Source organism: Hyperolius riggenbachi, chromosome 1 (assembly GCF_040937935.1).
Source record: "Hyperolius riggenbachi isolate aHypRig1 chromosome 1, aHypRig1.pri, whole genome shotgun sequence".
NCBI lineage: Eukaryota > Metazoa > Chordata > Amphibia > Anura > Hyperoliidae > Hyperolius > Hyperolius riggenbachi.
This window is the reverse complement of record NC_090646.1, coordinates 303,153,058-303,176,161: the sequence shown is the minus strand read 5'-3', so window position 1 is coordinate 303,176,161 and position 23,104 is coordinate 303,153,058. Positions and strand designations below refer to the sequence as shown.

At 46.1% G+C, this 23,104-nt stretch overlaps 1 protein-coding gene across 1 annotated transcript in view; it reads left to right on the top strand.

Moving 5' to 3' along the window:
• LOC137509050 (MOB kinase activator 3A) overlaps nt 1–22,590 on the top strand; it is an 89,462-nt gene extending 66,872 nt beyond the window's left edge. The window contains exons 3-4 of the mRNA XM_068233801.1: nt 240–442; nt 21,541–22,590. Of these exons, the coding sequence (XP_068089902.1) occupies nt 240–442; nt 21,541–21,570 (233 nt within the window). The 3' untranslated portion in view covers nt 21,571–22,590. The remainder of the gene's footprint in view (nt 1–239; nt 443–21,540) is intronic.
• Nucleotides 22,591–23,104: the final 514 nt, after the last annotated feature.

Below are 23,104 nucleotides of genomic sequence, written 5' to 3'. Positions count from 1 at the left end.
CGGATCGACGGGAACGATTGATTTTGGACGGAAATCGATCGTTCTGTCAGAGTTTGCGCAACGATTTCACAGCAGATTCGATCACAGTGATCGAATCTGCTGTATATCGTCGGGAAAATCGTTAGGTGTATGGGCCCCTTTACTCTCTGAAATGGTCAAATAATTTACCTTATTTGTTAAGAGGGTTACATATTGTATGTTGGTATTTTAGTTGTATTTACATTTTGTTTTTGCTACAGGTACTCCATTTCCAAAGAATTTCCTGCAGGTTGTGAAAAAAATTCTATCAAGACTGTTTCGGGTCTTCGTTCATGTTTATATCCACCATTTTGACAGAATCATCCAAATGGGGGCAGAGGCTCATGTGAATACATGTTACAAACATTTTTATTATTTTGTGAAAGAATTCCATCTGATAGACACCAAGGAACTGGAGCCTTTGGTAAGTAGTTGTTGTTTTGTTTTTTTTCTTCATCTGCAGCCCCCCCCAGGTCTGTTCTTATACTAGAGGTCTGGGAGCTTTTGAGTGTAGTACCTTAGCTGTTCTTTGCACTGACTTTGTCTGGACAGATTTCTGATAATGTTCCTGAGATCTGTTGGAACCACCCTTAACCACTTAACGACCGCCCACTGCACAGGGGCGGTCGGAAAGTGGATGCCGCAAGGACCAGCTCATGCCCAGAGGCGGCGGTCCTTTTAGGGGCATGGGCGGAGCGATCGCGTCATCCGTGACGTGATCCTCCGCCGGGGATCGGTAGCCGGCCATTTAGTCTCCGCTCACCGGCCACTTAGCAGCGCCGGCGAGCGGAGGAATATACGAAATGAGCCAATCAAATGCCATGAAGGCACTTTGTTAGGTAAACAAAGTGCCTTATACATGCTTCCTCCTCGCCTCGTGGTCTCATTGTTCCAGAGACCACCAGCGAGGAGGAAGCATCTTGTGAGTATACACTACACTGCTTTTTTTTTGCCCACAGCCCCCCTGATCTCCCACCCCAGCCTTCATACCCCCCCTGATCACCCCAGCAGACCCCTGCCCAGCACCCCTGCACCCCTCTAAAACCCCCACCCCTCACCAATCACTAACTAGCGACGCTATCTCCTGCATTAGGTCCCTAACTGCCTCCTAATCACCCCTGATCCCCCCCCCCTACCTTTAGATCACCCCCACACCCCATCCCAGACTACCCCCCTGTATACTGTATACAGCTACCTTACCCCCTGATCCCCCCCTGATCCCCCTCTGATCACCTGTCCATCACCTCTCAGCACCCCCACCCATCAGAGCAAACCCTAACTGCCCCGCGGGGGCAACCGATCACCTGCCCAGACCCTCGATTGCCCTCATACCCCCCTTCTGATTACATCCCCTGCGCATTGTTTACATCTGTCCTCCCCAGCAATCACTAACTGATCTGCGATCAGTAACCCCCTGTGTCTGCCTCTCATCAGATCAGGACTCAGTCTGCCCCGTGCAGGCTCCTGATCAACCCCCCACCCCCTCAAATTGCCCTCAGACCCCCCCCAATCACCGTCCGAGTGCATTGTATTTGATTGTCCCGTGATCTGCTTCGATTGTCCCGTGATTGTTTGATTGCCTCTGAGATCCCACTTCCCGCCACACCCAACCCCACCCTCCCCCCCACCACCTCCAACCACCACCTTCCGAGTGCATCAGATTTGCTTGTGCTGTAATCGTATTTGATTGTCCCGTGATCGGCTTCGATTGTCCCGTGATTGTTTGATTGCCTCTGAGACCCTGCTTCCCACCAACCCCAATACCTCTCAAATTCTCCCTTTTTCTAGGTAGGTGCTATTTTTTTTTCTAGGTAGTCTCGGAGGAAAACCCCATAAATTTAGCAATCCACAATTGCAAGAAGGGGGATTTCCGATGAGGAGGTATACAGGTACATGGACCAGTCGGATGAGAGCTTTTGGGAAGATTCATCCGATGAATCATCCGGGTCCGAATTTGAACCTGTGGAAAGCAGTGGTTCTCTGACTGAAAGTGATGACGAGGCTTTGGTCCCGGCTAGAGCCAGGCGTACCAGACCCCATTCCGTTAGACCGCAGGTGGCGCAGGATCTGCCTCAAGGGCAGCAGGGTGGTGCTAGCGCTGATGATAGTTTTCTTGGTGAGGCAGGCACCAGCAGCGCAGCATCTCCTGGACTTAGTACGAGTACGTCCATAGACCCTGGTGAAGTGGTGAGCGCCAGCATGGAAGTTGAAACTGGTACGGTGGCACGTGCAGTAGTACCCCCGTCGCAGCCACCAAGAAGACGGGCCCGTAATACCCATAGACTCCCAGAGGTGCTGGCACATCCAGATTGGCAATCCCCTGATTCCGCCGCACCCGTATTGCCCCCTTTCACCGCCCAGTCTGGAGTCCAGGTGGCGACAGCTCATCTAGGAACGGCCCTAGACTTTTTGCAGCTGTTCATCACCCAGGTTCTTTTGGACTTAATTGTGGTTGAGACCAACCGTAAAGCCACACAATTCATCACAGAGCACCCGGAGAGCAGCAATGCCTAGCCTTTCCGGTGGAAACCAGTCCAAGTTTCCGACATTAAAATCTTTTTGGCCCTTGTCCTTCACTTGAGTCTAATGAAACAGAATGTATTGCGGTCGTATTGGTCTACGAACCCAGTACATCACGTTCCCTTGTACCCTGCTGCCATGTCCAGGACACGATTTGAGTCCATCCTGCGCTTCCTGCACTTCAACGACGACGAAACCTGTCATGAAAAGGGCCACCCTGCTTATGACCGGCTCCACAAAATTGTCATCAACATTTGCAGATGCTTATATCACTGAACAGAACATCTGCGTAGACGAGTCCCTCTTACGCTTTACCAGGCGCCTTGGCATCAAACAGTACATCCCAAACAAGCGCGCCCGGTATGGGGTGAAACTGTATAAGCTCTGTGAAAGGGCCACAGGCTATACATGTCGTTTTAGGGTCTATGAGGGAAAAGACTCAAAATTGGGGCCGGTCGGATGCCCTGACTACCTGGGGAGCAGTGGAAAGGTTGTGTGGGACTTGGTGTCACCCTTGTTCCAGAAGGGGTACCATCTTTATGTGGACAACTATTACACAAGTGTGGCCCTTTATCAGCACTTAAAGTTAGAAGGAATCCGATGCTGTGGCACTGCGCGGCCTAGTCGCCAGGGCTTCCCCCAACGGCTCGTTACCACCAGACTTGAACGGGGGCAGAGGGCCGCCTTGCGTACTGAAGACCTGCTCGCGGTGAAATGGAGGGACAAGAGGGACGTTTACTTTACAATACAATACAATAACATTTATATAGCTCTTTTCTCCCATAGGACTCAAAGCGCTTAGGCTCTCTCAGATTCAGTAATTAGTAGGATGAAGTATTCACACAACAAAAGTTATATTTCTGCAAATGCCAAACTAAACAGGTGGGTTTTCAGTCTGGATTTAAACATGTCCAGGGATGGAGCTGTCCTTATCTGTTGAGGTAAGGAGTTCCAAAACGTAGGGGCAGCATGACAGAAGGCTCTGGGACCAAAAGTTTCCAAGTGGACTCTGGGTATGACTAGATTATTAGAACCTGTTGATCTGAGAATGCGGGGATTGCTACGCAGCTGCAACATATCTTTCATGTATCCAGGGCCTAAATTATTCAGGGATTTAAATGTCAGTAGGCCGATCTTGAATAGGACCCTCCATTCTATAGGTAGCCAGTGAAGGGAGTGCAGGACTGGCGTTATGTGGCAGTGACGGGGTTGGTTGGTTAGCAGTCTGGCAGCAGTATTCTGTATCAGCTGTAGTCGGTACAAGTCCTTTTTTGGAAGGCCAGTGTAGAGAGCATTGCAGTAGTCCAGTCGGGATGTGATGAAGGCGTGGACTAAGGTTGGCAGATCTTCTGGGGGAATGAGGTGCTTGATTTTTGGCGTACATTTGAAATCGGCGCCGGTAGACTTGGGCGCAGGATACAGCGGTATATAGCTGATCCTGCTTCTGCACAAGTCCGGGCCGATTTAATTACTATTCCCCCTCCAGGCCGACATGGATAGTGGGGGAATGAAATAATTCGGCTTCCAGCGATTGCTGGAGGCCGAATTATTATGTTTTTAAGCAACTTCGGCTCTGTCTTCTGACGGAGCCGACGTTACTCACTGAGCGCTTCAATAGGAATGATTCCTATTGAAGTCTATGGAGGCGCCGGCTGCGCCCAAATCTAGCAGCGCTGAAAAGCACTGCTCCGTGATTTTTGCAATGTTCTTCAGGTGAAAATAGGATGATTTCACCACAGCAGAGATTTGAGTTCTGAAGTTTAAATCCCAATCAATTAGAACTCCCAGGCTACGCACATGATCAGAGCTGCGCAGATCCGTGCCTCCTATTCCCAGTGGTGAAGACTGCAAGTTAAGTTGTTTTGTTATCATGCTCTGCCCTCCTATCAGAAGGACTTCAGTTTTGTCTGCATTTAGTTTCAGCCAGTTGTCATTCATCCATTGCTGTAGTTCACGTAAGCAGGCGTTTATAGTTAAAGTTGGGTCTGTCACACCAGGCTTGAAGGAAAGATATAGTTGGGTGTCGTCTGCATAGCAGTGGTATGTCAGGCCATGTTTTTGGATTAGTTTTCCCAGCGGTAACCTGTAAATCGTGAAAAGCAGGGGAGAGAGGATTGAGCCCTGGGGCACCCCATACTTAAGTGATACAGGGGTGGACAGGAAGGGCCCCATAGACACTTTGTGGGTTCTGCCACTTAAGAAGGATTGGAACCACTGAAGAACTATGCCATCAATGCCGCAGTATTCCTGTAGCCTGTTTATCAAGATGTCATGGTCAACTGTATCAAAGGCTGCAGAAAGGTCTAGCAGTATGAGGATGGAGCACTCTCCTCTGTCTCTTGCCATGAGCAGGTGGTTGCATATTTGGATGAGGGCAGTTTCAGTGCTGTGGTGTTTCCTGAAGCCAGACTGGAATGGGTCATAACTGTTGTTTTGTAGGATTTTGGCTTCTAGCTGGAGGTAAACAGCTTTTTCAATTAGCTTGCCCAGAAAGGGGAGGTTAGAGACAGGTCTGTAGCTGGTCATTGCGTCTGGGTCCAGGGAGGGTTTTTTGAGGAGAGGCCTGATGATTGCTTCCTTCAGTAAAGCAGGAAATATCCCTGATTTTAAGGAACAGTTAACAATTTTTAGGAATACCGGTATGAACAGGTCAGGGCAGTTCAACATGAACTGTGTTGGGCCAGGATCTAGGTCACAGGTAGTTAGGCGGACGTGAAGGAGGATGCTTGATGTGACTTCTTCATCAATTTCTTTGAAGTTTGACCAAGGTGTTACATTGTCTCTGCTAATGGTCTTCAGCGCTATATTAGGCTCAGATGCTGTAAGTTGGATGGCGGACCTTATAGCGGAGACTTTGTCTGTGAAGAAATGGGCAAATTGGTCACAGAGGTCCTTTGAAGACTCGATGTTAAGTTTTTGACATGCCGGGTTGCAGAGTTTTTCCACTGTGCGGAACAGTTGGGCTGGTTTAACTGCATTTGCAATCTCTTGTGATAGAAAGGATGATTTTTTTCCCGTGATTACCTTTTGGTAGCTCTTCAAGTGGAGGATTAAGGCATGTTTGTCTTCTGGGGACTGAGATTTGCGCCACAGTCTCTCAAGTTTTCGGCCTTGTCTTTTCAGCTCTTTTATAGCGTTATCAAACCACTGTGCATGATGGTGTGGAGTAAGATATTTGGTGCGCAGAGGAGCAATGGTCTCAAAGGTGGAGGACACACATTTGTTGTATTTAAACACCAGAGTATCAGGGTCCAAGCTGGAGTCAGTCAATTCATCAAAGCTAAGGTTATCTCGGATATGTTGAGGTGTTAGCCCTTTTAAGCGGCGATATTTTATTTGATTCTTGACCTGGTGTTTGACAGCTGGTATTGAGAGGGAGAAGTGGATAGTGTGATGGTCTGACCAGGCAACAGGATTAATTTCCACATTGGCTATTGACAGCCCAGTATGGAATATAAGGTCCAGAGTGTGGCCTTTCCTGTGAGTAGCAGAGCTGATTGATTGGAGGAAGCCCAGTTCATGTAAGGCACGAGGTAGCTCTATTCCAAGTTTTGAAGAGGAGTCATCCACCCATGTATTGAAATCTCCAAGAACAATCCATCTAGGGTGTTCCAGTGTTAGGTTGCATAGGAGGTCTACAAGTTCCTTAAGGAAGTCTGAGTGTTTTTCTGGTGGGCGGTAGATCAGCAATATGTTAATGTTTTTCTCAGCTGAAAGTTGCACCCCCAAACATTCAAACGAGTTGGTAGGACCTACAGTAAGTGGTCTGATTTTCAAAGCTGATCTAAAGCAAAGGGCAACCCCTCCTCCCCTGCGTTCTTTCCTGTTGCAGTATATCACGGAATAGTTTGTTGGCACGGCAGCCTCCAGGGTGGGGCCAACTGGTTCAGAAAGCCAGGTTTCAGTCAGGCAGGCCAGATCAGAAGACTCTATTAGATCATGTATGATTGCTGTTTTGTTGTTTATCGATCTGACATTACAGAGGACAGCCTTGATGGGGCTACCCTGGGAGCTAGGGTCTGAGATTAATGACTCCAAAACAGAACAGTCTCCAGATGTGTGGCTGTCATCTCTGCTGGATTGTGCTGGAGCTATTAGGGTTGTTGGCTTGGTGTACTCTGTAGATTTTGTCACAGCGTTATTTTGGTTCTGCGGTGAAGAATGTCTTTTCCCACGTCCTCTCGAGCCTCTCTTTGTCTTTCTGAAGATTCCAACAGACTTCAGTAGAATTATTGTGAATTTGTCAATTGGATAGATATTTCTTGGTTGGTATACAGCTAGAAGTCTCTCTGCTGAATATTGATGTTTACACATTAGGCTGGACAAGAGACAGCTCAGGGCTCCTGCTGCTAGAGTCAAGGTGTGAACTTTGTCAGCTGTGGCTGGTATCCTGCAGAGATCAAAGGGCCTGTATAGCCTGAATTGTCCTTACACAGAGATGCATGGATGGACAGCATGAATTTGAAAACACAGTTCTTTGTTTAGGAATTTGAAGATATAATGTATAATATATGTAGAAAAATATAGTCTATTGAGCATAGATGCTGTAGATAATCGATGAAAGTTACTCACAGGATGGGAGAGGGCAGGCACAAAGAGGCAGAAAGTCTTTAAGGTCTCAGGTCAATTCCAAGGAAGGTGTGCAGTGTTCAGCCGTGTGTGATACCAAGGAAGATCCAATCCAGCTTAAATCTTTGCCATCCCAAGTAATCCAGGTGTTCTGAAAGGTTATAGGTGTTGCTGGAGAAGTGCTACATTAGAATCCACTGCAATTTCTGTCCACCATTCACACAGACACGACAGTCCAAATTCAATGGGCAACTGAGGTCATTGAAAAGCCCCTTGTCGTCCACGAATATAATGTCAACATGGGAGGGGTGGATTTCAATGACCAGAGGTTAGCGCCCTATTTAGTTTCCCGGAAAACGACGCTGGTATAAGAAAGTGTCTTTTTATCTGATTCAATTGGCAGTCTCTACAGTAAGGCTGGGAGAACTGGATCTTTCCTTCAATTTCAGGAACAGATCATTCTGGACATCCTGTATCCAGGAGGTGCCCCCCCCCCCAGATGCAGCTAGCCGACTGCATGGAAGGCATTACGCCTATCAGCTTCCGAGTACCCCAGGTCAACGCATCTGAAGAAAACGTTGTCGTGTCTGCAGCAGTACTAGAAGGACTGACACCAGTTTTTATTGTCCCAAATGTCCTGACCAGCCTGGCCTATGAATAGGGGAGTGTTTTTGAGAGGTACCACGAGCAGGTACACTATTAGAACCTAGGGAACTGAACCTAGGGAACTCCAGACACAGGAGTAGGCACACACTCAGTGGTCTTTCGCACATTGTCGCAGGGAGAGGAGAGGTAAGCTTGAAAACCAAACGGGTAAGCATAAAAGTCGGAAGAAGGATCGGTTTCCATGCTTGATATTGCTGATCTGTCCTGGGTTGGCGATATAAGACGGCATGTTTGAATTTCCCTTGAGTGTGGACACCCCCGGTTTATATGTGATTTACTTTGGGCCTGTGATGATACTTTAATGCCACACAGAGTCATCTCTATTGGCAGGCATATTGCTGTATACTACAGGCATAATGCTGTATACTAAAGTTCTGAGGCCCAGTCACATAAGTTGGTGGCTCACCCTGAGTGCAGGGTGGCACGGGGTGTCTCTCTCCTGAGGTTATCACTGCCATTGATGTGGAGCAAGGTATGTTTTCCGTTCATTTTTCCTTTCAGCCCAGAGTGCATTACCCGTATACCCAATATAAGGAGTATAGCAGAAACTCCTAATACTGGCCATACATGTAATGATTGCAGAGACCCTAAATTGCCAGGACAGACTCCACAAATGACCCCATTTTGGAAAGAGGACACCCTAAAGTATTCTGTGAGGTGCATGGTGAGTTCATAGAAGATTTTAGTTTTTGGCACAAGTTAGCACGATTTTTTTTTTTTTTTTTTTACAAAGTGTCATTTCCGTTAACTTGTGACAAAAAATAAAATTTTCAATGACCTCACCATTCCCCTCATGGAATACCTTGTTGTGTATTCTTTCCAAAATGGGGACATTTGTGGGGTTTGTTAACTGTCCTGGCAAGTGGGCGGGGTGCTAAATTTTGAGCACCCCTGTAAAGCCTAAAGGTACTCATTGGACTCTGGGCCCCTTAGCGCAGTTAGGGTGCAAAAAAGTGCCACACATGTGGTATCGCTGTACTCAGAAGAAGTGGTATAATGTATTTTGAGGTGTATTTTTACATATACCCATGCTGGGTGGGAGAAATACCTCTGTAAATGACAATATTTTGATTTTTTTACACACAATTGTCCATTTACAGAGATCTTTCTCCCACCCAGCATAGGTATGTGTAAAAATACACCCCAAAACACATTGTACTACTTCTCCCGAGTACGGCGATACCACATGTGTTTTTGCACCCTAACTGCGCTAAGGGGCCCAAAGTCCAATGAGTACCTTTAGGATTTCAAGGGTCATTTTGAGACATTTGTTTTCAAGACTACTCCTCACGGTTTAGGGCCCATAAAATGCCAGGGCAGTATAGGAACCCCACAAATAACCCCATTTTAGAAAGAAGACACTCCAAGGTATTCTGTTAGGAGTATGGCGAGTTCATAGAAGATTCTTTTTGTCACAAGTTAGCGGAAAGTGACACTTTGTGAAAAAAAATATATAAATCAATTTCCGCTAACTTGTGACAAAAAATAAAATCTTCTATGAACTCGCCATACTCCTAACAGAGTACCTTGGTATGTCGTCATACAACTAACTGAATACCTTGGGGTGTTTTCTTTCTAAAATGGAGTCATTTGTGGGGTTCCTATACTGCCCTGGCATTTTAGGGGCCCTAAACCGTGAGGAGTAGTCTTGAAACCAAATGGCGCAAAATGACCTGTGAAATCCTAAAGGTACTCATTGGACTTTGGGCCCCTTAGCGCACTTAGGGTGCAAAAAAGTGCCACACGTGGTATCGCCGTACTCAGGAGAAGTAGTATAATGTGTTTTGGGGTGTATTTTTACACATACCCATGCTGAGTGGGAGAAAGATCTCTGTAAATGGACAATTGTGTGTAAAAAAAAAATTGTCATTTACAGAGGTATTTCTCCTACCCAGCATGGGTATGTGTAAAAATACACCCCAAAACACATTGTACTACTTCTCCCGAGTACGGCGATACCACATGTGTGGCACTTTTTTGCAGCCTAACTGCGCTAAGGGGTCCAAAGTCCAATGAGCACCTTTAGGCTTTACAGGGGTGCTTACAATTTAGCACCCCCCAAAATGCCAGGACAGTAAACACACCACAAATGACCCCATTTTGGAAAGTAGACACTTCAAGGTATTCAGAGAGGGGCATGGTGAGTCCGTTGCAGAATTATTATTTTTTTTGTTGCAAGTTAGAAATGGAAACTTTTTTTTTTTTTTTTTTGTCACAAAGTGTCATTTCCCGCTAACGTGTGACAAAAAATATCTTCTATGAACTCACTATGCCTCTCAGTGAATACTTTGGGATGTCTTCTTTCCAAAATGGGGTCATTTGGGGGGTATTTATACTATCCTGGAATTTTAGCCCCTTATGAAACATGACAGGGGGTCAGAAAAGTCAGAGATGCTTGAAAATGGGAAAATTCACTTTTTGCACCATAGTTTGTAAACGCTATAACTTTTACCCAAACCGATAAATATAGGCTGAATAGGTTTTTTTTTTTTTTTATCAAAAACATGTTTGTCCACATTTTTCGTGCTGCATGTATACAGAAATTTTACTTTATTTGAAAAATGTCAGCACAGAAAGTTAAAAAAATCATTTTTTTGACAAAATTCATGTCTTTTTTGATGAATATAATAAAAAGTAAAAATCGCAGCAGCAATCAAATGGCACCAAAAGAAAGCTTTATTAGTGACAAGAAAAGGAGCCAAAATTAATTTAGGTGGTAGGTTGTATGAGCGAGCAATAAACCGTGAAAGCTGCAGTGGTCTGAATGGGAAAAAAAAGTGCCTGGTCCTTAAGGGGGGTAAAGCCCACGGTCCTCAAGTGGTTAAAGGGAACCAGAGAGGAATGGGGGGTGAAAAAATGAAAAGATTTTATACATACCTGGGGCTTCTTCCAGCCCCATAAGCCTGAATCGCTCCCACGCCACCGTCCTCAGCTTCCTGGATCCGCCGGTACCGGGCCCGTCACTTCAGGTGGACGCGGCCAATTGTCCGCATCACAGGGGCTCCCTCCATACACGTACGCATGCGGCTGCGCAGTAAGCAGCCACACGCGTACTTGTATGGAGAGAGCACCCTGTGATGCGGAGAATTGGCCGCGTCCGCCGGCCGACTGGCCGACTCGCGGCAATGACGGGACCCGGTGGCGGCGGATCCAGGCAGCGGAGGACGGCGGCGGGGGAGCGATCCGTGCGTATGAGGCCGGAGGAAGCCCCAGGTATGTATATCTCATCCTCTCTGGTTCCCTTTAAGCCCCATCTACATGATACGATTGTTTGTGCAATTTGATTACGATTCTATTTATGATCCGATTTAAATCCGACATGTCTGATCGAGATTCGATTTGCCATCGCAACACTATGGCAAATCGAATTGAATCTAATCAAATCCCGATCGGACATGTTGGATTTAATTGGATCGTAAATAGAATCGTAATCTAATCGCACAAAGATTCGTATCGTGTAGATGGTGCTTTACAGCTTCGGCGTCGCCACCTCGAGTGCTTCTCCAACTACTAGTACCACTTTAGCCTTCACTTTTTCAGCCTTCACAGTCTCTCTAGTTCCTCTTTTAGGACTTGATTTATTTTCCAGCTTCTCATATTACTCCTTCCTGATAATGCCAATACTAGGGATAGTCAATGAGATGACAAACCGTTAGAGTTGTTGCAATTTTTTATTGCAGTTTTATGCTAAATTATGCAGTGAAATAAATGCTACTGCTGACACACTAGATCAATTTTTAAATCTACATGGAATTTTCTTAAAAATTTGTGTCAACTTGGAATTCTTTTCATTTCATTGATTAATACTAGCCATCACTTGGCACCGCTATATCCATGGGCAGCGCGATGGCGTAGTGGTTAGCTCTCTCGCCTTGCAGCGCTGAGTCCCTGGTTCGAATCCCAGCCAGGGCACTATCTGCAAAGAGATTGTATGTTCTCTCCGTGTCTGCGTGGGTTTCCTCCGGGTACTCCGGCTTCCTCCCACATTCCAAAACCATACAGATAAGTTAATTGGCTCACTCTAAAAAACAAAACAAAAATTGGCCCTAGACTACAGTACTTACACTACATAATATAGACATATGGCAATGGTAGGGATTAGATTGTGAGCTCCTTTGAGGGACAGTTAGTGACAAGATATATATATACACTGTACAGCGCTGCGTAATATTTCGGCGCTATATAAATACTAAAATAATAATAATAATCCATCACCAGTTTAGTCTTCTCGTCTTAGTCTGCAACCACAATGTCTGGTTGATTGACCAGTACAGAATCTTAGCCCTGTGTTATTCTCCAGGATGTTCTGCAGCATTTTGTGAATCCTTGTACAAGCACTCCTGCATGAAGGTACTCATGTGCCTCGATGTGCTAACAACTGAGGGGCTTGACCGCAACACAGGGTGATCGTCGCCCTTGTCTGGCCATCCACAGGACATGAAAAAAAACCACATTTCCAGGCATATCACCTTAAGTTAGGACATTTAAATTAGGGAGGTGCTAAAGGGAGTGTGGCCAGAAAAATGGCAAAACAAATGCATTCACAGGAATCAATCATCCAGGCACCACTGCTATCCCCACAGCTAAGTTAAAAGCCGGGGTCTTAGTTACAAAAGAATGCATTCCCTTGCGTTGTCTCCTACACTGTACAGAAGTACCCAGGTATTTGTAGGTGTCCTAACTCTGGCCCTGTAACCTGCATAGTGCAGACATGCAAACATTCATTGCATCAAATGATTAGGAGCAGAGCACATATCCTGACGTCTTCTCCTGGGACAGATGGTGCATCAGACTAAACTCACAAGGGAGCTAACAAAATATATTCATGTCTACCCTGCACACCAGCATAAGCTGTGTGTATCTTGTCAATGGTCACAGACAGGGGAGGGAGTGCTTTGGATTAACCTCTTTGAAGACCAGAAGTTCATACTCCCCTAGTGACGGGCCATTTTTTACAATTCAGCACTTCACAACGGTTTATTGCTCAGTCATACAACTTTGCACCCAAATGAAGTTTACCTCCTTTTCTTCCCACTAATAGAGCTTTTGTTTGGTGCTAATTGATTGCTATTTCAATTAATAGTTTTGTAATTTTTAATAAATAAAAAAAAAAAATAAAAAAAAAATTTTTTTTGCTTTCTTCAAACAGAATTTGCGATAATTCAGGTTGGAGTGAGCTCGAGATGTCTCCCAGTGCATCACTGCTGAATATATGCAAATTAACCATTGTTACCCTTAGAAGCTAAACACACCTCCAGAACTGCTGGAATGCAATGATGTGTCAGTTTGTTAATTTGTACAGACCCATAATAATCCAACATGCATACAGACTGTTTCGGATTGTTTGATCCTAATCACTGCATGGCATGGAATAATTTGGCTCTATGGAGTAGGGCTTGTAACACCGAGAGGTACAGACTAAGCTTGCTGGTTAGTCTGTACCTCTGTGTTACAAGCCCTACTACATAGAGCCAAATTATTCCATGCCATGCAGTGATTAGGATCAAACAATCCGAAACAGTCTGTATGCATGTTGGATTATTATGGGTCTGTACAAATTAACAAGATGACACATCATTGCATTCCAGCGGTTCTGGAGGTGTGTTTAGCTTCTAAGGGTAACAATGGTTAATTTGCATATATTCAGCAGTGATGCACTGGGAGACATTTCAAGCTCACTCCAACCTGAATTATCGCAAATTTTTTCTGTTTAAAGAAAGTAAACTTTTGTTTTTCTTAGCATTTTAGTAAGGGGGCTTTTAGGACCCTTACACACTCCAATGAGTTCTGGGTCACCATGAGCTTGCTGGTTAGTCTGTATCTCTTAAAAATTACATTTTTATAAAAAAAACAACCACACTTATAGATTATTTAATTGGCCTCCCCTGTAATTGGACCTTCGTTACACCCACTATTATGGCAGGGATTAGACTGTGAGCCCCTTTGGGGGACATTTAAAGTGAACTTTAACCCTGAAAGAAAAAGTTTCACATACCTGGGGCTTCCCCAAGCCCCCTGCAGCTATCCTGTGCCCTCGCAGCTCCTTGAGTGTCCTCCGGTCCCCCGGAGGCTTAGTTTTGTTTCATGCCAACTGACAGTCGGCCCCTGGCAATACGACTTTTTTTTTTGTTGTTGTTGCTTTCCCTGCCGTCATGCACAGGCGCAGTACGCTTCTGCATAATGGCGGGGAAGGCGAACAAGAGGATGCGTTGCCGGGGCCGACGTCCGTCAATGGCCGAAAACGAAACTAAGCCGCTGCGGGGGTCCAGAGGACACTCAAGGAGCTGCGAGGGCATAGGACGGCTGCAGGGGGCTTGGAGAAGCCCCCTGTAAGTGACACTTCTTTTTTTTTTTTTTTTTTTTTCTTTCAGGGTCAAGGTTCACTTTAAGTGACAAGCTTATACCCTGTACAGCACTGCTCACGATGTAAGTGCTATATACATACTTTCCTGCTGAATAAATAAAAAAACAGCCTGCCAGTGCTGATCAGCTGCTGGCAGGCTGATCGCTGGGGGCTGTCTGTTTACAGTAACGGGAGCTTCAAATCTCGCTCCTCGCACAATGATACCATATCGTGGAGGAACAAGAGAGCCACTCTGCTAACGCCAATCGGCGTTAGGTGGCTGGCAAGTGGTTAAACCCTGGCCAAAAGGATCAGTTGCAAGAAAAAAAACACATATATCCAGGCACATCACCTCAAGTTAGGAATGAGGATGCACACAGCTTATGCTAGTGTGCGCATGGCAGACATTATTAAAGGCCCCATGCCCCCTTCATCCTCAATTTCAGTTGTATTTCTGCCACAGTAACCTTGTAAGGGAAAGGCTCCTGTTTGGTTATTTTTGAGCTGCTGAGCTCTGTTTTAGTCATCCCCGAACAGTGCATGGTTCCCATTGGCGCCTGGAGTCAGCAAAACCAGTGCTAAAGTCTACCAAAGTGTCGTCGGGGGAGGCCAAACTCCGACTCCAAGCCTGCTTCGACTGCAGACTGGAAAGCCCTGCATGCACCGGACCTGGATGAGTGGGCGGACAATGTCTCCTCATACATCAGATTCTGTGAAGACTCCTGCATTCCATCCAAGTCCTTCAAGGTCTTTCCAAATAACAAACCCTGGTTCTCCAACAAACTACGGCAACTGAGGAGAAGCAAGGAAGCCGCACACAAATCCGGCAACCAGGAGGACTTCAAGAAGGCAAGAAACAACCTGAAGCGTGAGCTGAGAGCCGCCAAGAGGGAGTATGCGGAGAAGATGCGACACAACCTTCTCTCAAATGACGTACGCACTGTCTGGAAGGGTCTAAAAGCTGCCACAAACTACAAACCTCCCCCACAACATGTGACGCCTAGCACTGAGCTAGCCGAGAACCTCAGCAATTTCTATTGCAGGTTCGAGAACCAGGAGGTACTGGGGGGCTAGCAACACCTTCAGATGCTCAGTCCTCATCAGCGGATGATAATGACCGAGGGCTGAGCATACCACCTCCAGCTGTGAGCGAGGCAGTTGTCTTACGCCATCTAACAACTCTGAACGCCAGGAAAGCCTCCGGCCCGGATGGCGTGTCACCAGCCTGCCTAAAAACCTGTTCACGGCAGCTCGCTCCCATTCTCTCCTCCATCTACACCAGGTCCCTCCAGGAAAGCAAAGTCTCTGTGTGCTTCAAAAGGTCCACCATCATCCCTGTCCCCAAGAAGCAGGGAATCTCCAACCTGAACAGCTACAGGCCCGTGACACTAACATCGGTCATCATGAAAACCTTTGAGAGGGTGGTCTTGTCCCATCTTAAGATTTCTACCTCGACGCTACTGGACCCGCTACAGTTTGCGTATAGAGCGAACAGATCCACTGATGATGCCATCAACATCTGCCTGGAGCTTACAAACAACCACCTGGACAAACCGAACTCATATGTCAGAATCCTCCTGCTGGACTTCAGCTCAGCATTTAACACCATCTGCCCCCGCATACTCCAAAACAATCTCATGGCACTGAATTTCCACCCCACCCTTCACTTATGGATTACACACTTCTTGACCAACAGGTCCCAAGCTGTCAAACTGGGGGATATCTCGTCTCATCCCAGGACAACAAACACAGGAGCCCTGTCACCGATCCTGTTCTCCCTCTATACGAACAATTGCAGATCCACTGTGGACTCGGTAAAAGTCATCAAATCCGCTGATGATACCACCATTGTTGGCCTTATAACAAACAATGACGAGCAGGACTATCGTCGTGAGGTCGACAGAATTTGCCAGTGGTGTAAGGAGAACAGGCTGGTCCTCAACACAGCAAAGACCGTGGAGCTGATAGTGGACTTCAGGAAGAAGGCGCCCACTCCACCACCAATCTACATTGATGGCACAGAGGTCGAAAGAGTGGCTAGCGTCCACCTTCTGGGCACGACCATCTCTAAGGACCTGAACTGGAAGGCAAACACCACCTTGACCCAGAGGAAAGCACAACAGAGGCTGTTTTTCCTCCGTCAACTGAAGAAGTTTGGCATGGCCCAGGAGCTGCTGATGAACTTCTACACAGCTACTATTGAGTCCGTCCTCTGCTCATCCATCCTAGTCTGGTACGCTGGCTCCTCCAACAGCGACAGATACAAGCTGCAGAGGGTCATTAGATCGGCGGAGAGAATCATCGGTAGACCTCTCCCCTCGCTCGACACCTCCACAACTCCAGATTACGATCTAGAGCACTGAGAATTGCCAGTGATCCCTCACACCCGGGACACTGCTTTTTCAGCCGGCTCCATTCAGGACGCAGTTTTCGAGCCATTTACACCAGAACTTCGAGGCATAGAGACTCCTTTTTCCCCTCTGCCGTCAACCTTCTGAACTCCCTTCATCTGTAACGCCCCCCCCCAAAATGCTACAGTTGCCGACTGAAGGACTGTCTAGTGTAAAACTGTTTAAACTGCACCCTGCAGACTACCGATATACCGCTGCACATCTAACTATTAATGTGTACTACTGATTATACTGTGTGTTTTTGTATGACTATGCCCTTATACTGTATGATTGTATGTCTACGCTTTTTTTCTTATGTTGATACTATGCAAATTTCTTATGTTGATACTACTCTCAATCTCTCTCTGAGCAATTGTATGTGCCAAACCCAATTCCGTGCACGACCCAGTCGTGCGTGGCGATTAAAAGATTTCTGATTCTGATTCACCTCTAACTTGGGATATGTGGCTGGGAGTAATTAGACTTGCCTGCAAACTTGAATGTGGCAGAGGGGCTTTCTAAGTGAAGCGGTGGCTTCCCACCATCCTGGACTTCCTGCAGTGTCTCCCGTAGTAAGTTGCTATGGTCAGAAGATGGTGGCACCTGCACTAGCGCAGGACTGGGAGTCGGAATCTTTTGTAGTGCACAGAGCAACCTTAACCTTCCTGGCATGTTCGGGGTAAGCCGCGCAGAAGGTTTTCTCCGTCCCTGCTCGGCCGATTTTCTTATTTTTTTTTTTTTTTGGTGGACGCAGCTAGCACTTTGCTAGCTGCGCCAGCACACCGATCGCCGCTATCCGTTGCGGCGCGCCCCCCCCCCAGACCCCGTGCGCTGCCTGGCCAATCAGTGCCAGGCAGAGCCAATGGGTGGATCGGGACTCCCAATGACGTCGGTGACGTCATCCCGCCCCGTCGCCATGGCAACGGGGGAAGCCCTCCAGGAAATCCCGTTCTTTGAACGGGATTTCCTGATCGAAGCGGGCGGGGGGATGCCGCTGAGCAGCGGCTATCATGTAGCGAGCCCCTCCCGGTTGCAGACTCCCCAACCCATATATCCATCTTGTCTCTTTCCTGGATATATGTTGTACCTTATGGCAACCCCTCCACCCATATTCCATCTTTTCAAGGCCAGAAAAATATAGCCCCCCCCCCCCCGGGTTACATTGATGGTGGGTTCTGAAGTGCTCCGACACAGTGTCCTCCAAAACCCTTCTTAATGTTCCTAATATGTTCCATCACCCTGGATTTTAATGCCCTGGTGGTTCTCCCTACATATTGTTTCCCGCACCATAATAAATAAACCACCCCCACCGTGTTACAAGTAATATTCTGTAATATCTTAAACTTTGCCTCATTTGCATGGGATATAACCTCATCTATTCTACTGCCCATTCCTATCCGTGCTTTTAAAAAACGTGCGTGTAATAAAGTGTCCATCTTTTTTCACTATTTCAATATCCAGAAAATGTATAACCTTAGTGTCACATTCCATCTCTAATTTTATATTCAAATCATTGTGATTCAGAAACTCCATAAACTTCTCCAGCTCCTCCCTCTTTCCCCCCCACAATGAACAAGTCGTCAATAAATCTCCACATTAATATCTTCCCCTCCTGTTGTGAATTTTCCAACACCAGTGATTCCCATCTCCCCATAAATAAGTTTGCCAGTGAAGGTGCAAACCCCGCCCCCATTGCACATCCCCTAATCTGTATATAAAATTGGCCCTGATACCAAAAATAATTCCTACTAAGTGCGTAAGTCAACTATTCGAATATGAATTCCACCTGTTCTATCTCCAATGTTCCATCTTCCCCAAAGAAATGTCTAACTGCTGCCAGGGCTGCTCCATGAGGTATATTAGTATACAGACTCGCTACATCTGCTGTTACCATAATGCTCTCATCATTGACCTGCTTGTCTTCCAGTATTTGCAACATATGTTTGGTATCTTTGATTACGTATGGTAACTTCTTTACCAGTGGCTGCAGGAAAAAATCTATATACTGTGAACCCCACAAGTGACCCCATTTTAGAAAGAAGACACCCCAAGGTATTCCGTTAGGTGTATGACGAGTTCATAGAAAAAAACATTTTTTGTCTAAAGTTAGCGGAAATTGATTTTTGTTGTTTTTTTCACAAAGTGTCATTTTCCACTAACTTGTGACAAAAAATAAAATCTTCTATGAACTCACCATACAACTAACAGAATACCTTGGGGTGGCTTCTTTCTAAAATAGGGTCACTTGTGGGGTTCCTATACCGCCCTGGCATTTTAGGGGCCCTAAACCGTGAGGAGTAGTCTAGAAACCAAATGCCTCAAAATGACCTGTGAATAGGACGTTGGGCCCCTTAGCGCACCTAGGCTGCAAAAAAGTGTCACACGTGGTATCGCCGTACTCAGAAGTAGTATAATGTGTTTTGGAGTGTATTTTTACACATACCGATGCTGGGTGGGAGAAATGTGTGTTAAAAAAAAATAAATTGTCATTTACAGAGATATTTCTCCCACCCAGCATCGGTATGTGTAAAAATACACTCCAAAACACATTATAATACTTCTTCTGAGTACGGCGATACCACATGTGTGACACTTTTTTGCAGCCTAGGTGCACTAAGGGGCCCAACGTCTTATTCACAGGTCATTTTGAGGCATTTGGTTTCTAGGCTACTCCTCACGGTGTAGGGCCCCTAAAATGCCAGGGCAGTATAGGAACCCCACAAATTACCCCATTTTAGAAAGAAGACACCCCAAGGTATTCAGTTAGTTGTATGGTGAGTTCATAGATTTTATTTTTTGTCACAAGTTAGTGGAAAATTACACTTTGTGAAAAAAAACAATAAAAATCAATTTCCGCTAAATTGTGACAAAAAAATAAAATCTTCTATGAACTCACCATACTATTAACGGAATACCTTGGGGTGTCTTCTTTCTAAAATCGGGTCACTTGTCGGGTTCCTATACTGCCCTGGCATTTTAGGGGCCCAAAACCGTGAGGAGTAGTCTGGAAACCAAATGCCTCAAAATGACTGTTCAGGGGGTATAAGCATCTGCAAATTTTGATGACAGGTGGTCTATGAGGGGGCAAATTTTGTGGAACCGGTCATAAGCAGGGTGTCCTCTTAGATGACAGGTTGTATTGGCACTAAAGTGCAGGAAGCACGGCATGTTCTCAAATCGTGACCTGGCAGCAGAGAACATGGGCATGTGATGTATTTGGTGCGTAGACCAATAAGACCGCAATACATTCTATTTGACTAGACCCATGTAAAGGAGAAGGCCCCCAAGAATGTTACGTTTGGAAACTTTGAGTGGCTTCCACCGAAAAGGCTGGGCATAGTAGCGTCTTGGATTGGCGGTTGGGTATTGTGTGGCATAACGATTGGTCTCAGCTACAATTAAGTCGTACCAGCAGTGATCAGAATAAAATAAATTCTGTCACTGCGGTGGGGCGGGTGTGGGTTTGGCCGGGTGTTCAGAAGCCTGCAGAGGGCAGATTAGGACCTGATCTGATGGGTAGCGTGACGGGATGATTGATGGGTGATCAGTAGGTGATTACAGGGGAGAATATCTGCAAGCAATGCACTGGCGAGTTGATCAGAGGGGGAATGGGGGGCTATCTGAGGGTGTGGATGGGTTTTTGGGTGCCCGCAGGGGGCAGTTTAGGGTCTGACCTGATGGGTAGCAGTGACAGGTGGTGACGGGGCGATTGATGGGTGATCAGTGAGTGATAAGAGGGGAGAACAGATGTAAATATTGCACTGGGGAGGTGATAAGGGGTGGTCTTAGGGCAATCTGAGAGTGTGGGCGGGTGTTTGGGTACCCGCAGGGGGCAGATTAGGATCTGACCTGATGGGTAGCAGTGACAGGGCGTGACAGGGTGATTGATAAGTGATCAGGGTGTGATTAGAGGGGAGAATAGATGCAAGCAATGCACTGGCGAGGTGATTAAGGCTGGGGTCTGAGGGTGTGGGCGGGTGATTGGGTGCCCAAGGGGCAGATAGTGTTCTGATCTGATGGGTAGCAGTGACTGGGTGATTGATGGGTGATCAGTGGGTGATTAGATGGGAGAACAGATGTAAACAATGCAGTTTGGGGGCGATCTGAGGGTGGGTCTGCGGGCGATCTGATGGTGTGGGTGATCTGATGGTGTGGGTGTGTGATCAGATGCTTGTAAGAGGCAGGTTAGGGTCTGATCTGATGGGTGGCAGTGACAGGGGGTGATTGATGGGTTATTGACAGGTGATCAGCGTGTGATTACAGGGGAGAATAGATGTCCAGGGGGCAGTTAAGGACCTGACAAAAAAAATAGTGTTGACAGATAGTGACAGGGAGTGATTGATGGGTGATTAGGGGGGTGATTGGGTGCAAACTGTGGTCTGAGGGGGGGGGGGGGGTGTCTGATTCTGATGGGTGCTGTGGGCGATCAGGGGGCAGGGTGGGCCAGGTGTGTGTGTGTGTGTGTGTGTGCGTGTGTGTGTGTGTGTGTGTGCGTGTGCGTGTGTGTGTGTGTGCTCACTATGTGGGCTGCAGCCTGCCCTGGTGGTCCCTCGATCACTGGGACCACCAGGGCAGGAGGCAGCCTGTATAATACGCTTTGTATACATTACAAAGCATATTATACACTTTTTATGCGGCGATCGAGGGGTTAATAACCTGCCGGCGCCTCCGAACGGCCGGCGGGTTACTGCACCAGGTGGGTGGAGCCTATTGCCGGCGGGCGACCGCCGCCTAACCATGCGAAGCCCCCCCCCCCCCCCCCCCCCCCCCCCCCCCTGGTCAGCCGGTCGGCAGACAGCGGTCCTTTAGGCCAAGACATTGCGTCCGCCCATCGGCTGTGGGCGAACGTGATGTGGTTAAGAAGGCAAATTTCACCAAGCATTTATATTACAGGAGCATTGATTTTAAAAGAAAAACATTTTCAAATGTTTTTGCTTAAAAAAACTGCTAATCTTTTTATAAGCAGAGGATGATCCAAGTGCATTTATGGTGAATTTTAATACTTTTTTTTTTTTTTTTCTTTGCTTTTCACAGAAAGAAATGACATTGCGAATGTGTCATTAAGCTGTTGCTTACCTTTTCTCTCGTCTGATGTTACCACTCCATATTGCCTTTGAAATCTATTCAGAATTTTACACCTGCAATGAGATGGGTCACACTGGATGGACTATTGCATTTTCTAATAAATATCTTTTATAGTATATTTTGAATGTTTTTTTTATGTAAGGTTTTACATTTTACTTTTGTACTTTGGCTTTTGAGATGTTCAATTTTTGCTGTACTTTGACTCTTGTTTAATTTAATAGTTTATATTGTAATACTGTCAGGTTTTTATCAGATTTTATGATTTGTTTACCGGCATACTCTTAGTCACTTATCACAATTTCCAGCTCATTTTAACATACATAAATATATACCATAAAAAGATGTCCATTAACTTAATAAACCAATAAGAACTTCAACTTATTGAACCATTTTGTACCCTATTCCAGCAGAAGGAAAGAGTCAAACATTTACTTCTTGACTTTATTGGAGTATCACTTTGCTTTCCATAGAAATCTCGTTTTGGATGCCGTTCAATGTAAGGAATGCATTTTACATTCAGGATCAGGAATAGAATTTTCCATAACAGTGTTCTCCCCAGAATTTTTTTCCAGCCGGGTGGCATGGAATAGTAGCCGGGTGGCATGAAAAAGTAGCCGGGTGGGTCGAGATGAAAATGCAGGGCAACTCTGCTTACAGCATAGGAGGAGGTGAGAAGGTGAGCTGATGACAGCCGGGTGGTCACCAAATCTAGCCGGGTGGAGCACCCGGCTAAAAGAGCCTGGGGAGAACACTGCATAACTACAAAGTAGTGGATTTCTTAGTATTCCAAGATTCACTGGATCCTAATAATTCTTGAAAATGTATACTCACAAAGGTGGGTTGCACCCATCTTTGTGGAAAGAAACTGCCCTCGCTCTGTATTTTCAGGTACTGGATGGTTGAACTCCTTACAGGTCTTTTTAGGGTCAGCAAAAAAGACTTCAACCTCTACTGAGGTGTATATCGTTTTAACAACAAATCACTAACACAGGTAAACTATTAAAATAGTTTAAAGGAGAGGTAGTGTAAGTCTTACCCCTCCTGAAGAACTTACACCAGTTACACCAATTTATTGTTCAAGATCCTTTTTAAGATGTTTTCATATATTACATACGGGCACCTCTGTTAAAGGATAACTGTAGAAAGATGAATATGGAGGCTGCCGTATTTATTTCCTTTTAAACAATACCAGTTGCCTGGCAGTCCTGCTGATCTGTTTGACTGCAGTAGTGTCTGAATCACACCAGAAAAAAAAAGCATGCAGCTAACCTTGTCAGATCTGACATGTCAGAAACACCTGATCTGCCACATGCTTGTTCAGGGTCTATGGCTAATGCTGGGTACACACTATGAAATTTTCTGGCCGATTTACTGTCAGATCGATTATTTCCAACATGTTCGATTTGCTTTCCGATAGATTTCCGAGCATTTTCCGATCGACTTCCTATTAAAGTGAACGGAAATCAATTGGAAAATGCTCGGTCGATCGATCGGAAAGCAAATCGGACATGTT